Raw genomic sequence first — 18,023 nt, forward strand, 5'->3', positions numbered from 1 at the left:
AAAAGTCCTGCCTTCATTACTTCTAGTACACCATTAGCAATACAAGGAAGTGTACAGGCTACATCAGACATGATCCTCGACCTATTCTTCAGTTGTTGGCAAACGGTGATGATAATTTCTTGTGATAACTGTAGGATTCATCTCTTCACTATTAAAGGCATGCTGAGCACCATTATATCTTCCAGAAAACTGTGTAAAAGCCTGGGTCTCTGATGGCAGCCAATTCAACACTTTTTTATCAAGCTATGAACGTTGGTAATGACATTTCTCATATATAGCCTCGTTTATCATTTTCTCCGCTCTATAAAACACTCTCTTCAAGACTATTATTGTTTAAATTGATTGAAAATTTTTTGGGTTCCATCACCCCACATGAAGCCTGATGCAGGGAGAGAATCTGTTGAATGATGCAAGTGTGTCATAATTGAAATAGAGGAAATTTGTATCAAAGTCATGGCCCATAAATTTTGCTTAGGAAATCACATACGCATCTATCATTGATCAAATACCTACTCGCAGCACTTTTAAAAATCATTTGGTGGTTTCAATCTTTCATTACTGCAGCTGTATGTTTATTCATCATTGCATATCCCATAATAGATGATAGAATAATTCCAGTTGTCCTTCAAATTAAAAAGATTTGTCATTTGAGTGCTGACACTATCAAAATATCTGATATATATCCATGCTGACTTCTACTATATCTGTTTGACGTGATAACTCTATGTTCCATTAACATGCTCCCCTCTAAACTTAATATCTACCAGTACTTCTTGTTTTCTTACATTTGCAAACCTGGCTCTAATACCATGTTAAAGTAGGATCGTTTTGTTGTTTTTTGTAGTTTCTAATAGCACTTGTAGATTTTATGTGTGTTTCAAGTTACCTTCTCAAAGCATATGTATATGGTTTTAAGAGGCATGTCTCCATTGAGACATGTCTCTTTAACTCTTATTAGTTATCAATAACATTTGCTTATTGTCACAATTAAGAGTAAGATACACACACACACACACACACAAAATGAATTAAGTATATATCTCATATATTTACAAAGTATTTAATATATATAAAAATACCTTCAGTGCATTTTATCTGACTGAAACTACACTAACATTAACACCCCCATCCAAACCCATCTCCGAGACTTTTCACGTCTCTGCAGTCTTCAAAATGGCTGGAGACTTCATGGCAAAGTCTCCCGAAGAATCCAAGTCTGTGATTCCAAAAAATGAAGTCTCTTGCCCATCCCCTGATTAAAAAACAAATTTAAAATACGACACTAAATCATTTTATGATTTTGACCCTCATTTTAATGATCACAGCCGTGCAAGGTAGATGGTGTAAGATAGATTTCTGAATTTTTTTTTACAGCCATGAGTTTTTTGTTTGTGTATCGGCCATTTAGCATCAAACTATATATTTTTAAATTTTGAACTTCAATATATAATGATAATCTCAGCGATTATTAATCTGATATGATGATGGTCATATGCCATAGTCAGAAATCAGATATGACTATGTGATATTCAATGTGAGTTTTGAACTATTTGACTCTATATTAATGACATTACTATTTACTACTAAGCAACGTTCATACTTATAAGTTTCTGTTGTTCTTATTTTCAAAGCACTATGTTATGAATGTATGATATTTCTTAGAAATTATATTAAAAAAATTGCCGTCTCCAAGTACCACCGTCTCCTATTTTTGGAAAAACAGCACTAAGGTTACTTTGAAAAATTGTCATAACCAATCCCCCCCAGAACCAACAGAATCATAAAAAAAAGACAATGCCATGTTTGAAGAACTAAAATTTTCAAGAAGACAGAAACTAAGGTCATTAAAAGATTATAATTATATGGAGATGCTAACTGCACAAAATTTCTATCAATTGAGATAGTTTAAGGGATACTCTCCATTGGTTTTCAGCACCAAATCAAAAAATATTTATTGGTACCAGTACCGGTACAAGAGAACTCCACATCTCCCTATCTCCAGGCAACCTTGGAAAATTGTCATTACCAATACCCCACAAAACCAAGAGAATGAAAAAAAAAAGGGACAATGCCATGTTTGAAGAATTAAAATATTAGAAAAGACAAAAACTAAGGTCATTAAAAGATTATAACTATATGGAGATGCTAACTGCACAAAACATCCCTCAATTGAGATAATTTAAGGGATACTCTTTGTTGGTATTCTATCATGTCCCCTTTTCAAATAATTAAAAATAATAATCTTTTCTAAGACAGGCAGGCCCAAAAAAGGTGAAGTTTCGGAAAAAGGGGATAATCTTTGGAAGCTAATGAACTAATAAATGAAAATTATTATTAAAATATGTTTCATTAACCCTTCTTGGATGTGAGTTAGGGTTATGCCCTCTTTTAAGGGGTTTGGAGGCATTTTGGGCTCATTCCACAACTGGATTTTTGCGCATTGCTTTGTTGTTCTTCAGAGGCTGCCAAACCTGTGGAGAAGGAGACCCAAGAACAAGAGTTTGCAAGTTTCCAAGAAGGCTATGGACGGGAGTTTAAAGCCATTCCATGTGCAAGCTCATGCAGAGTTTGCCTTTGTGTTGAACAGTGCAAATTTGTGAGTTTTCGGGTGTGTTTTTTGTAAGAGTTTGGTGTTTTCGGTTGAGTATTTCATATCAGTTTGGATTGCTACTGTATTTCAGACTTTTAGATGTTCAAATAGAGCTGAATATATGTATTTGGTCGTGATTATACTTCTGTGATAAATTATTAGTGTTTTTGTAGTGTTTCTGAGCTATTCTGTGTTGTTTTCGGGAGCCTGATGAGCATTGTTTTTATCCTCCGTTTGGGAGCTATTGTGTAAATGTTATACAAATCTAGAAATGTCATTTTGTAGGCTGTTATGCTGCTGAAATTTCTGTAAAAATTTTCACTTTCAGATTTATTAATAATATGTGAAGCTGTGAAGTTTTTGGCACTATTTCCAGCATACCCGATTTGGGGTTTATTGAGAAATTGGTGGATCTTTGAAAGATTGGTTATTTGATCTTAAAGATCTGATTAGAGGCTTGAAATATCATATAAAATCAGAAAAGGGACATTGCAGTGGTATCAGAGCTATGATCTTGCCAACCTGAGGGTTTGTAGAAGTTTGCATGTCAGTTTTAACAACTACCCAAATCTTGCATGTCAAAATCTATGGTTGCATGCTACTTCTAATCATTTGCATGTTACTTCTTGGTGAATTTGGTGGTTGCATGTTGCTTCTAATCAGCTGCATGTCAAAAATCTATGGTTGCATGCTACTTCTAATCATTTGCATGTTAGTTCTTGGTATTTGAAGAAGTTATAACCTATTGGGGTTACACTCTACTTTATCCAGAATGGACAGGTATAGTACAGAGTCTCAGAGGACACGATCTTGGACAATTGATATCCAGAGTCAGAACAGTAGAAAGGATGGTTATTTAGATATTCGAGATAAACTTAGGAAAATAAGCCATGACATGTCTGAACAGTTGGTTGAGCACCACCGTATGATGAATGACATGTTGTCCGACCCAACTAAGGTGGATAAGTTGACTAGATTTCTATTTGGCAGATTTTCTCACAGGGCAGATGACACAATTACCAAGAACTTGCATGAGGAGTTTGAGAAACTAGCTTATAGCCAGGCAGAGGTCTCAGATTCTACTCTGCCACAAGAGGTAGTGGGTTTAGATGATGATTATGAGGATGTTGTTGTGCATGATGGTGAGATACCCGATAGAGATGAGCAGATATTGAGCATTCATGACTTTGCTGAGAAAGAGTACCAGGCACAATTAGATGCTTCATCGCATGAGGTTGAGGCAGGTAGTACTTCACATGATTTGTCCAGCCAGCTGAAGGTGAAAAAAGATAGTATTGTGACTTCATTATCTCATCCTGACAAGATGCGGGATATGATAGAGGATCACATTCGAATGATTCAGTTATAGGGTAGACATAAGGGAGTTCAGGCAAAGTCTTCTTGTGTTGACTTACATTAGGGAAGGAATGGAAACGATGAAGTTGAGTTATTTACATCTTCTATCAGATCGTGACCATCTTCTTAGCCTTGTTGGAGACTATTCAGATGTCTTGAGGAGGAAGGAGGAGGAAGTTGACAGGCTTTCTCACGAGCTTGAGGACACTCAAGCTTCTTTGGTGAATACTCCATTGGCATTACAAGACTGGGAGAGACATGGGGATAAGCATGGCATGGAATTGAGTTTAGTTTCATCTTGCACTCCTGATACTCAGCTTTCTGCGAATGGTAGATCATATGTGGTCATTGATAATGTTGCGAGTTCATCTTGCATTCACATCCAGGATATAGGGACAATGTTAGACAGGTATGTGGAATTAGTTGGTATTGGTCATATTACTCAGGTGAGGAGTTTGCTTGAGTTACCAGCTGATTATAGTTTACGGATATGGACTCGAGATTGTTATATTGGCATTTGGGATTCAGTTGACTGGAAATCTTTAACACTTTTTGGTAGCAGTGATTGTTTGGGTGCTATCATGGATTTGATTAGAAGATTGCACGGTGTTGTCTTTTCTTGTGCCAGGAGCTTATCCGATGTTGGTATTAGTTTTTATACACCAGTGTTGCGCTTTGTTCATATATCCAGTCGACCATTTTTGCTGGAATGTGTTGATGATCTTTCATATTTGGCAGTGTGTACAGATGAGTCTCAGGATCATAGTGGCATTGATGACATCCAAGAGGATGCAGTGGGTAGTTTTGAAGACTTAGTTTCCTTGGTGGTTTCTTTTGGTACAGAGGAGTTGGATAGCAGTGCTACAGTTTTTGATACTCCATATGTTGATATGAGCTTTGGAGTTGATTCACATGATATGGATGGTAATACTCTAGAGACCAGTAACCTTGAGGATACTCCTTTAGATAATGCATCAGAGGAGGTTTGTAGGATACAGTCTAGCCAGTGCCATCATGTGTCTAGTCAGTTGAGAGTTAGTGAGTGAGATATTGGTATTGCTTGCCAACATTTCGATGTTGTTCGTCAATTGTTAGCAGTTTATGGATGGGGTTCTCCTACTAGTGATGAGAAGGGAGGCTGTTATCTTTCCTTGACAGAGTTCCACTCTTTATGGGAGGCTTTCCGGATTCTGAGACAGGATTATATGCAGTTGGTAGCTGATAGAGATTATCTTATGGAGTGGGGCAGTACACCATACGATGCATTGTTGGCCAAGGAAGATGAGGTGAGTGAGCTTACTCAGCAACTTGAGGTGACTTCTGAGATTCTTGAGAGGACACAGTTGGCTTTCAAGGAATCACAGTTTCATTTGGCTAAGGTGATCATGGAGTTAGAGCAACTATAGTCTTTACCAGATTCTGTACAGTCACAAGCTATGGTGTCTGGTGATCTGAGGATGTCCATGGTCGAGATTGTCAAAGATAGTGGAGATGGGGATGCATCCATCCTTGATACTAACATTGGCATATCGGGTTCATCCCCACTAAAGTCAGGTTCAGTTGAGTTGGGTGCTGCAACAGATTGTTGTGGTATGCCTGATATGGTGGTGACCTCTAGTACTAATGGCACGAAAATTAGAGATGTTGTATCAAAGACCATGTGTGATGTTGGTGAGCCGACAGTTGGCATGGTTCTTACTAGTAATACTACTCCCTTGGTGATGTCTTCAGAGGTAGTAGTCAGTTCCAACTTGGTTAGTGATCAATTGCAGTTAGTTACATTTGGATTGCAGTCTGAGCCACTGACTGAGATTGGTGCATTCTATCAACATTACATTGTGAGGTATGCTCATCAATTCACCTTTGATGACCATGTTGATGAGATGATGATACAGAGATGTACTTTGGTTCCTAGTGCTTATCATCAGTTATGGGATAGTTTGACGCCTTGAGATGAGAGTTGTGATGGGCACGACATGGCGATCGGTTCTACAGTTGACAGCTTGATAATACATGACTTAGAGCAGGAGTTTTGGAGTGATGCTTCAGTGAGCGTTGTTATTGATTCTACTCCTTTGGCTATGACATCTCCTGACTTAGTTGGTGATCAGTCACACTGGGTTGTATCACTTGTTCATGGTGAGCTGTTGACTGAGGTTGGTTTTTTTTATCAACATTATATTGCAAGGTATGTACATCAGTTAGCATTTGATCCTTGTGTTGAGGAATTGATGGCAGGCAAATTTGGTTTGGGTTCCATTTCTTGTTGTTTATCTTGTGATGGCTTTTCACCATCAAGGGTGCATGGGAGTTATGGTTATGAGACAATGGCCGGTGATCTGCAGAGTTGTGTTGATTGTAGGAGTTGTACAGTGTGTGGATTCTCCATACTTGGTACAGTTTCATTCGGGAGCGTTCGCCATTGTTACAGAGTTGGATTTTACATTCCGTATAGGCTAGTTGAATGCGTTGATGGTATTTACTGTGTTGGTAGTTTGATTTGTCCACTTTACTTGGGTTTTGATGTTCTAAGAGTTTGTGTCTCGTGGGTTTCTAACTGTGGAAGTTGTGACTTTGGAGTTTGGTTGAGCAGTAATTGTCAGTTTGATTATGGATTCCTCTTGGTTATATTGCAGAGGATATTGCAGGAGCCTGTGTTAATTGACAATAGTATAGTTCATGACTACATTTGGGATCTAGGTGGATTGATTGGTTTATTGTTCAGCCATTGCTTGAGGACAAGCAATATTTGGAAGGGGAGGACTTGTCATGTCCCCTTTTCAAATAATTAAAAATAATAATCTTTTCTAAGGCAGGCAGGCCCAAAAAAGGTGAAGTTTCGGAAAAAGGGGATAATCTTTGGAAGCTAATGGACTAATAAATGAAAATTATTATTAAAATATGTTTCATTAACCCCTCTTGGACGTGAGTTAAGGTTATGCCCTCTTTTAAGGGGTTTGGAGGCATTTTGGGCTCATTCCACAACTGGATTTTTGTGCATTGCTTTGTTGTTCTTCAGAGGCTGCCAAACCTGTGGAGAAGAAGACCCAAGAACGGGAGTTTTCAGGTTTCCAGGAAGGCTATGGATGGGAGTTTAAAGCCATTCCATGTGCAAGCTCATGCAAAGTTTGCCTTTGTGCTGAACAGTGCAGATTTGTGAGTTTTCGGGTGTGTTTTTTGTAAGAGTTTGGTGTTTTCGGTTGAGTATTTCATATCAGTTTGGGTTGCTGCTGTATTTCAGACTTTAGATGTTCAAATAGAGCTGAATATATGTATTTGGTCGTGATTATACTTCTGTGATAAATTATTAGTGTTTTTGTGGTGTTTTCGAGCTATTCTGTGTTGTTTTCGGGAGCCCGATGAGCATTGTTTTTATCCTCCATTTGGGAGCTGTTGTGTAAATGTTATACAGATCTAGAAATGTCATTTTGTAGGCTGTTATGCTGCTGAAATTTTTATAAAAATTTCCACTTTCAGATTTATTAATAATATGTGAAGCTGTGAAGTTTTTGGCACTATTTCCGGCATACCCGATTTGGGGTTTATTGAGAAATTGGTGGATCTTTGAAAGATTGGTTGTTTGATCTTAAAGATCTGATTAGAGGCTTGAAATATCATATAAAATCAGAAAAGGGACATTGCATATTCAGCACCAAATCAAGAAAATTTCTAATCTGATCCCATACTATGAATGAAGCTGCAAACAATGGTCAAAAAGTGGAAGGTGGTAATTAAAACAAGGGCAGTTTCTACACAGCAAATTTTAAGTTCAAAAAAAATGAAATTGAACCCTAATGATGTGTTAGAAACTTAGAAGCTACATTACCCTGAATTTCCAAAATTTGGGGATGAATATATGGATAAAGCATGCTTATATACATTATAGAACCTTAACATATAACGTTTGAGTTATATTATTTAAATTGAGATTTCACATGAGAGTCGAAGTCAAACATGTTATCAACACTCAAGCATCACTATAGGATGGCCAGCGAATGTGTTTCTGAGTTTCTTGGACCAGGCCAATTTATGCTAGGGGCGAGTCCCCAAGTAACACCGGTTAGATGCCTTGGTGTAGAAAAATTTGTTAAAAGCAATAGGATCAGTCAGAGACTATATGATAAATAACCTTTCTACAAACTGTTAAAAGTTTAGAGAGATTCAGTCTAACAGACTAAACCAAATGTATTTCAGCGTTCTGACCAAACATCAACAAGGTCATGAAAATCACCCTGAAAAGTCAGAAGAGGAAGTCTCTACATTCAACATAAATAACTAGATTGTCACACAAAAGAAAAGAGCTTGCTGTAGAATATCGATTTCAAAAAAACAACATCCCCTAGCAAAGCAAGAAAAGTGGAAAGAAGAGCAAGAGCTGAATGTATTATCCATCAAGAAGAATTTCTCTAGTCAACAGAAAGTTTTACCAAAACAAAAAGGCAATAACCGGCTACTACAAAAAAATTGAAAATATGTATTTAAAATACAGTCTCCAACAAGCATACAAGGAAAAGAGCCACACGAAAAATAGACAGCGTAGAGACATCTTGGTGGATGAAGGGTGTCGGCACTCTCTTCATGTCTCAAAAAGCAATAAACATTAGAAAATTTTAACATGCATATGAAGTAGAGCTGCCCAATTGACAAGAAATGCAGCCTTACAAGACTTGCAATGCCTGTTAAATGAAAAGTCAATATGACACTAGTACAAATACGCATAAATTGTGGTCAATGAATTATGAATTATAAAATCAATAGACAGAAATTCATGCCAATCGTTGACTATCTAACAGGAGAAATAGTAAACATGATAATGTAAGCCTCACGAAAGTATTGGTTAGTTAAATTAGTAGATATGGCAATGTCAATTTCCTTGGTATATTATAATGAGATCGAGTTCTCTCAAAACAACTTATGTATAACACCACAATAGGAGGTTAAGAAAAAAGAAACATAACAGGAAATAGGAGAAACCTTGATTTCTGATCCCAATAGTGGATTTGCAAAAATTCAGTACAAGCTACAGTAAACAGCCTAGCTTACCAGGAAGCTTTCCGTATTGTATTGTCAAAAGAAGGAGAAGATGTTTTGGAAAACTATTTTAAAAAAGATGGGCAATAATGGGAGTTTCATACAAAAATATCTTGAGAATCAGCCAATAGGAATTTGACAATTTGTTTTTATGTCTAATTTATAACATATAGCTCAAAACCTCTACTTGGATGAGAATGTGCATACAACACCTAGGAAATCTCAATTCCCACTACATACCTGTGTCATGGACCGGAGTGCCGTTGAATATCCAAACATGTTGTTCAAAGGTACCTACAAAACATACTGAATATTAGCGTATGAAGAATCAACAAAAATGTACACATTTTCCCTAAAATGGAACTTGCAATATTTTATTCACCCTGCATTCCTACTACTTCAAAAGTTCTACTACCATAAATTTTAACTTTAATGTGATCTTGAGAAGTGCATTATAAACAATTGGGAGGAGCCTTGGGTAGGCAGTGCTCATTTGATAAGTCTAAATTGTTACATTCTCTTTTGCTATGTAATTTTCACTTTGTCAGATGAACAATAGTTTACTAATGCAATGCTTATAAAATTTCATTTGCAATGTAGAATTCAGATGAACTTCTATCTGTTTTAGTTCTATATCTCAGAAGGAAACTATCTCTGGGTTCGAAAGACAACTCTAAAATAGCAATCTTTGATATAGAATCGCACTTAGGGAATGTTTCTGATACAAAGAGATACCAAGAAATGTCTTGAGAAACAGTGACAGCTGTGCAGTTACAGTAGGAATGAATTCGCAGTAAGATTGGCTCAGAATCTATCAGGTTGATTACAGGAAGTCCCATGGTTTGCATAAAGACTAACTAGCAACAAAGGAACTGTGAAAGATCCCTGGTGGATCTCTGCTGCTAATCTGCTGTAGCTTTATTAATTTTTTTCTTTAATTTTGTTTTTCCTGTTTATTAAAGTTTTCTTGCAGAACTAGAGGAAAATGCAGAAGAGTTCGTTTTTTTTTGCGTTTTTGATGATTATTCAACATAGAAATAAGGAGGAGTAAATGATATGAAAAGAGTTTGAAAATAAAAAACAATATGCAGTAAAATTAGAGTTGATACAAATCATACCAGTCAAATCTCTAAGTTATAGAGCCAAATAAAGGATCCAATACATTTTTCCTAACAATGACGCCAAAACTGGCTGATGGAAAAGGACTGTGAACATGCATACATCTGCTGCTGATTAACCGACTCTCTATATCTCAAAATGCTGCAAATGGCGGCTACTACTGAAAGGCTCACTTTCCCATGTACCAATAATCGTGCCCAGCTAAACAATACTGCAGGCCCAAGCTGAAATGGCGTCCTCCTCCCCTGATGACAGCTGATACCACTGAAAATTTCAAGACCCAATACTGCTGAGGGTTACGTCCCAGCCAGTAAATACCTTGGGGTTTGCGTCCCAGAATAAAATCGCCCAAGCAGAGCAAATTTGTAAACAAGTTTTAAAATGCATAAGATGTATGAGGAATGGTGCCTCCATCTCCTTATAACCCCTTCCAAAGCAAATCGAACCCTAAAGTGACTCCAAAAGGCGTTGGGTTACAAAAGTGATTTAAGTCTTATTTTAAAGTGGCAATGTTACTAAAAATGACCCTTTTTCTCCATAGAATTAAATCTGTTCACTGAATCGCCCTGAGACCAAAGAGAAAGATTTAGAAAAGTTCAAGACCTTTCCAACGAGCTATCACACCAAGAGGTACGCATCCAAATGAGGTCAAAAATCCCCTTATTACTCCAAAATGGCTATTAACTTAGCCTTATTTAATTATTAAATGCTAACTTAGGAAATATTAAAAATATAACCCAAATAGCTACAAAATGCCCAACTGACATCACAAACCATAAAATCATCCTGTCACCTGTGTGTGACTGAAGTCGGAAATCAAGGATCCACTGGCAGTCTCATCCCTAAAATCTAGGGATGCTACTAAAATTTAGGAAACAAGCTCTATCCATTTGAAACTGAACCCAAAGAGCAAACTCATGGAAACCCAACCCTGTGCATGATCATACCTCCTAAAAAGTAGGAATGAACCCCATAAATGTAGGAATTGTCTCCTAAAAACAAGGAACGTCTCCCAACTGATCAATAACCGCCAGAACACCAAGTCACCAACACTGAATAACCATACTGGGTCTCTATCCAACCCTGTCAGCCTACAAGACCCCATAATAATCTAACTCGCATGTCTCTGCTAGACTGAGCTAGAGTGGGGACATGACAGTCCTCCCCTCTCGGAGATGCTTGCCCACAAGCAACTATAATGCTAGATGCTGTAAAATGCTCTCACCCTCCCAGGTGGCATCCTCTATGGGAAGATCTCTCTATCGAACCAAATACTCTCGAATCACCCAACTTCTCAGCCGTTGTTCCCTCACCTCAAGAATCTCATCAAGGACCAAAATCAATTTACCTTCCTCATCCATAGGAAGTAACTCGGGTGAAACTGTAATATGTTGTCCAAGTGCCTTTTTCAAGCAAGATACATGAAATACATAATGAACTCTGCTGCCAGGTGGTAACTCAACTTCATATGCAACCTCTCCCACTCGCCTGAGTATCCTGTATGGACCATAAAAACATGGTTTGAGCTTCTCAGCTCCCCCCCTTTTTAGGGTGCTCTGCCGATATGGTTGTAAGCACAGAAAGACCACATCATCCACCTCAAATGCTCTCTCAATCCTGTGCCTGTCAGCGTAAATCTTTTGTTGATTCTGGGCCTACTGTAAATTCTCCCTAAGAGATCTCATGACATTCTGGTTTTCCTGTAACCAATCCTAAGCCAAATGTACTCTACTGTCACTAAATGCCAAATCAATGAAAGATAATGCCTCATATCCATAGAGAGCTCTGAAAGGCGTCATGCCAATGGACATATGATGCGTAGTATCATAACAATACTCGTCCAAATGCAACCAATGCACCCATGCTTTTTGCTGTCCGGACACATAGTTACGCAAATATCCCTCAACCCACTTGTTGACTATTTCTGTCTGCCCATCAGTTTGAGGGTGGTAACTAGTACTAGGTGTCAACAAAGCACCTACTAGCCTAAAAAGTTCCTGCCAAAAGGAACTCATGAATTTGCTGTCCCTATCACTCACAATGGTCTTGGGAAGACCATGAAGTCTAAACACCTCTTTGAAGAATAACTCAATCACCTGAGATGCTATAAAATCTAACGCAATTGGAAAGAAGTGGGCATACTTTGTTAGCCTATCCACAACAACGTAAATGCAATCTTTCCCTTGAACCCTAGGAAGACCTGTAATGAAATCCATTGAGATCCCCATCCGCTTCTGTTCCGGTATAGGTAATGACTGCAATAATCCTGCTGGGTAGGTATGCTCCGACTTGTTCTGCTAACAAGTCATACACTCACGGACATGGCGTAAAACATCATCTTTGAGACCCTTCCAAGAGAATCTCTCACGAACCACCCTATAAGTATTACCATATCCTGTGTGTCTTGATGTAGGAGTATCATGGAGAGCATGCAAAATTTGTTCCTTCAACTGAGAACTTGGAACAAGGTAAATTCAGCCTTTGTAGTAGATAATATCATCTACCACACTGTATCTGTCATCCACTATCAACCCTTCCAAGATCTCACAAGCATACTGATCTTTGGAGAACTCAACTAAAAGTTGAGCCTTCCAATCCGCTGAAATCTCGCTCAATGAACATAGGGCAGCAAATGAAGGTTTCCTAGAGAGTGCATCAGCCACAGTATTATTCTTCCCCTTTATGAATTCAATATCAAAGTCATAAGCCTGAATTTTGCTAACCCATTTTTGTTGTCGATCATTGAGCTCTGTTTGATTTAGGAAATACTTCAGACTGTTATGGTCTGTTCTCACCACAAATTTGCTGCCAACAAGATACTGTCTGAACTTGGCTAACGCATGCATAATAGCCATCATTTCTTTATCATAGGTAGAGTACAACTTTTCATTGTTTTGCAGCTTCCTGCTCTCATAGGCAATGGGGTGTCTATTCTGCATCAACATTGCTCCTATACCCAAACCTGAAGCATCACACTCTAGGACAAATGGCTGTGAGAAATCAGGTAGTGCCAAAACGAGGCAAGTACTCATAACCTTCTTGAGTCTATCAAAGACCCCCTATGCTTGTTCTATCCATCTGAAAGCCCCTTTCTTAGTGAGATCTGTCAAAGGTGCTGCCAGCTGCGAGAAACCCTTCACAAATCTTCTATAATAAGCACACATTCCAAGGAATCCTCGTAACTTAGTAATGTTCCGAGAAACAGGCCAATTCTGAATCGTCTGAATCTTCTCTTCATGCACCTTCACCCCCTCAGCACTAATCACATGACCCAAATATAACACCTCCCTCAATCCAAACTCACATATGGAGAACTTAGCAAATAGAGACTAACTCTCCATTATGCTAAGTACCTCCTCGAGATGTCTGAGGTGGTCCTCCCAAGTACTGTTGTAAATCAATATGTCGTCAAAAAACACTAGAACCGATCTCCTCAACTGCTTGTTGAAGATATGATTCATACAGGACTGGAAAGTAGCTGGTGCATTGATAAGGCCAAAAGGCATTACCAGAAACTCATAGTGCCCGTAGTGACAACGGAAGGCAGTCTTGTGTAGATCCTCTGCCCGTACCTGTATCTGATGATAGCCTGAACGAAGATCAATCTTAGAGAAGTAGACAGCCCCATGTAACTCATCTAACAATTCATCAATGCACGGAATGGGATATCTGTTTTTTATTGTCTTCTTGTTCAAAGCTCTATAGTCTACACACATTCGTAGAGTCCCATCCTTCTTCTTAACCAGCATTATAGAAGCAAAGGGGCTGGAACTAGGCCAAATGAAACTCATGTCCAATAGCGAATGAATAGTCTTCTCAATTTCATCCTTATAGGCTCTAGGATGACGGTATGGGGTAGTAATCATTGGCTTCACTCCATCCTCCAACTCTATACCATGCTCAAACCCTCTATCTGGTAGTACTCTAGGAGGTATATCACCAAACACTCTACTGTGACGACCCATCACTGACTGAATGTCCACATGAAATACACGATCATCTTGAGATATGGGTGTTTTGGATTTAACCAAACAGCGTGTAGCCCAAAGCACATCATTATGCCTAAGGATGGTCTCCATCCTGTGAGAAGTCACCTCTCTAGGTCCACCATCTGACGCTGCTCTCAAAATCACCTTCTGCCCACCAGAAAGAAACTCTAACTGCATACGGTGGTGATCAATAATGTAACGCCCAATACCTTGTAACCATTGCATGCCCAAAACCACATCATAATCTTATATGGAAAGAACATAGAAGTCATCAATCAAAGTATAATCTCCCATTTGAATACTAAGTTGTGGAATCCGTTTGGTACAACCCAAGTAGGCACCATCAGCCACCTTCACTCCAAAACCACCAAACTCCTCGTACTGTAAGCCACGCCTCTCAACTAATTTCTGATCAATAAAGTTATGCGTAGCACCTGTGTCTACCAAACTGGTGATCTGCTTACCCTTAAGTGTACCTTTCAACCGAAAGGCATGAAACTTAGGATAACTGGAGAGGGTAGCCATAGCTACTTTAGCTAATGCCACAGGCTCAGGGGTGTCTAACTCCAACTGTGTCTGAAACTGCTCAACATCCTCTATATTATCCTCAATATCAGTATCAGGAACCTCCTCATCCCCTAACTCAGAAGTCAACTCAATCAAATGAACCTTTCCTTTAACCATGCAACGGAGTCCTGGTTCCCATGGTTCTTTGCAGAAAAACACAACTTTTTCCTCCTCAATTCATTCCTCGTCTCCTGATTCATCCAAGGAGTTTTAGATGAGGTCCCTCCTTTGTTCTGTGACGTATTGGCCTTCTATGTAGGTCGTGAATCTCTAAATGGTTTCTTATCTGCCTAATAAGAAGTGGGAATAGTATCCAATCTTAGTGTCACATCAATAGCCTCCTTAAGAGTAGCTGGTTGGAAAGCACGTACCAACCCTTTTAGCCTATCCTGCAAACCCTCAATGAACATCACACTACGTTTCTGGGGCATATCAGGTACCATAATTGCAATATGCTGGAACTCATTAATATAGGCTTCTGCATGACCGGTTTGTTTAAGGTGAGCCAACTCCCTGTACTAAAGTTTTGTATCCTTACAGTCAAACTGTGCAATGAGTCGCTCGGTGAACTCAGCATAGGAGTGAACTAAGGCATGATCCTGGATGACCAATCCATGGTGCCACCAATCATAGGCAATCCCCTCTAAATGCAACACAGCAAACTGAATAGCCTCACACTCAGGCATGGGCCTTAATGAAAGATATATATCTAGCTTGTGGACCCAAGCTCGTGCGCTAGTGTCTCCTAAGCCATTATATGGGGCCAATGTAATCTTCCCAGTAGCTCTATTGAGGTCATAATTATGTTGCTGCTGTGGTAGTCTATTACCACGATCTCCCCTGAACCTGTTTGTATCTCTACGCTGTGCATAATACTGGGGAAGAGGGAAGCCGTCCCTAACCTCAAGAGGTAGAGCTCTCCACTCAGCTGTGGCCGCCAAAACTGACTCCTGAAACCCCACTTCTGGTGGTTCCACCTATGCTGGCCGTTCACTTGGTATGAATTGGGGAAGCAATGGCCTATTCGTAGTAGGTGTACGATGGGGATGCCTCCTATTGGAATGAAGGGAGCTCCCAACTGAAGAATGGGACTGATGGCTATGCTAACTACCAGCCACTGAAACTGTTCTACTTTGCCTGCCTCTGTGTCCACCCATCTCCAAACGCTCCAAGGTATCCTGTAATCTGTCTAGAGCCTGAGCGATCCTGGGCTGAGTAGCGAATAGGGTCCGCACCATCTCTCTTTCTTCTGCCTCTGTAGGCATGCCGTCGCCAGCAGCACCTTGTGCCTCACCCATAGTTGGTATCTGTGTGTCTCTGGTGGCCTCCGCTTGCCACTAATTTCTCCTGCGCTCATAGAATCTGTGTATTTCTCCACCAAGATGCATAGATTTGTATTCAATACACCAACTAGTGACTATCCAGATGCTAATATGAATTATCAACACTTTTGATCCAGTAACCAAATGCCAAAAAACAAAAAAAACAAAATTTGCTAGTACCCAGATGCTGAAATGAATTATCAAAACCTTTTATCCAATACCCAGATGCCAAAATGAATTATCAAAACTTTTAGCCAATAACCAAAGGCTGAAATGAATTATCAAAACTTTTTATCCAATACCCAAATGCCAAAAATCTGTTGTGACAATTTCTCACAAACCCTACAGGCTAGCAGGATGTAGGCTCTGATACCACTGAAAGATCACTGATGGATCTCTACTGCTAATCTGTTGTAGCTTTATTAATTTTTTTCTTTTAATTTTGTTTTTCCTGTTTATTAAAGTTTACTTGCAGAACTGGACCGAAATGCAGAAGAGTTTGTTTGTTTTTGCGTTTTTGATGATTATTCAACATAGAAATGAGAAGGAGCAAATGATATGAAAAGAGTCTGAAAATAAATAACAATATGCAGTAAAATCAGAGTTGATACAAATCGTACCAGGCAGATCTCTAAGTTATAGAGCCAAATAAAGGATCCAGTACATTTTCCCTAACAATGACGCCAAAACTGGCTAATGGAAAAGGGCTGTGAACATGCATACGTCTGCTGTTGATTAACCGACTCTCTATATCTCAAAGTGCTGCAAATGGCGGCTACTGCTGTAAGGCTCACTTTCCCATGTACCAATAATCGTGCCCAACTAAACAATACTACAAGCCCAAGCTGAAATGGCATCCTCCTCCCTTGATGACAGCTGATACCATTGAAAATTCCAAGACCCAATACTGTTGAGGGTTACGTCCCAGCCAGTAAATACCTTGGGGTTTGCGTCCCAGAATAAAATCACCCAAGCAGAGCAAATTTGTAAACAAGTTTTAAAATGCATAAGATGTATGAGGAATGGCGCCTCCATCTCCTTATAACCCCTTCCAAAGCAAATCGAACCCTAAAGTGACTCCAAAAGACGTTGGGTTACAAAAGTGATTTAAGTCTTATTTTAAAGTGGCAATGTTACTAAAAATGACCCTTTTTCTCCAGAGAATTAAATCCGTTCACTGAATCGCCCTGAGACCAAAGAGAAAGATTTATAAAAGTTCAAGACCTTTCCAACGAGCTATCACACCAAGGGGTACGCATCTAGATGAGGTCAAAAATCCCCTTATTACTCCAAAATGGCTATTAACTTAGCCTTATTTAATTATTAAATGTTAACTTAGGAAATATTAAAAATATAACCCAAATAGCTACAAAATGCCCAACTGACATCACAAACCATAAAATCATCCTGTCACCTATCTGTGAAGTCGGAAATCAAGGATCCACTGGTATTCTTATCCCTAAAATCTAGGGATGCTCCTAAAATTTAGGAAACAAGCTCTATCCCTCTGAAACTGAACCCAAAGAGCAAACTCATGGAAACCCAAGCCTGTGCATGATCATACCTCCTAAAAAGTAGGAATGAACCCCATAAATGTAGGAACTGTCTCCTAAAAACAAGGAACGTCTCCCAATTGATCAATAACTGCCAGAACACCAAGTCCCCAACACTGAATAACCATACTGGGTCTCTATCCAACCCTGTCAGCCTACAAGACCCCATAATAAGCTGACTCACATGTCTCTGCTAGACTGAGCTAGAGTGGGGACATGACAAACTGGTGTTTCCTTTAGTGTTGAAGATTACTAAAATTGGAAGGTCGATAGTTTCTTGTGTAGGGCCAATCTCAAAATCCTGTCATTGTGAGTTGCTTCTCGGAGGACTATCGATTCATCATTGTATCACAGGCCATGAGTTGCATGCAGATGAGAATTGATGTTGTTGAGATTACTGAGATTACTGGGTTGAGCCTGCTCATTATGGGAGTTCTCAGAATTTATTGCCAACCCATCATTTTCCAAGCTTTAGGATTCTGGAGGGGATATTGAT

At 39.1% G+C, this 18,023-nt stretch overlaps 1 protein-coding gene across 2 annotated transcripts in view; it reads right to left on the minus strand.

Annotated features, from left to right (window-relative positions):
• Positions 1 to 18,023, minus strand: part of LOC149567576 (elongation factor G, mitochondrial-like) — a 186,537-nt gene that overhangs the window by 42,723 nt on the left and 125,791 nt on the right. For both annotated transcript variants that reach the window (XM_089820814.1, XM_089820815.1), the window contains exon 19: positions 9,218 to 9,271. In XM_089820814.1, the coding sequence (XP_089676940.1) occupies positions 9,218 to 9,271 (54 nt within the window). The remainder of the gene's footprint in view (positions 1 to 9,217; positions 9,272 to 18,023) is intronic.

Source organism: Cupressus sempervirens, chromosome 3, assembly GCF_028749045.1.
Source record: "Cupressus sempervirens isolate cs-2001-9-10 chromosome 3, ASM2874904v1, whole genome shotgun sequence".
Lineage (NCBI taxonomy): Eukaryota > Viridiplantae > Streptophyta > Pinopsida > Cupressales > Cupressaceae > Cupressus > Cupressus sempervirens.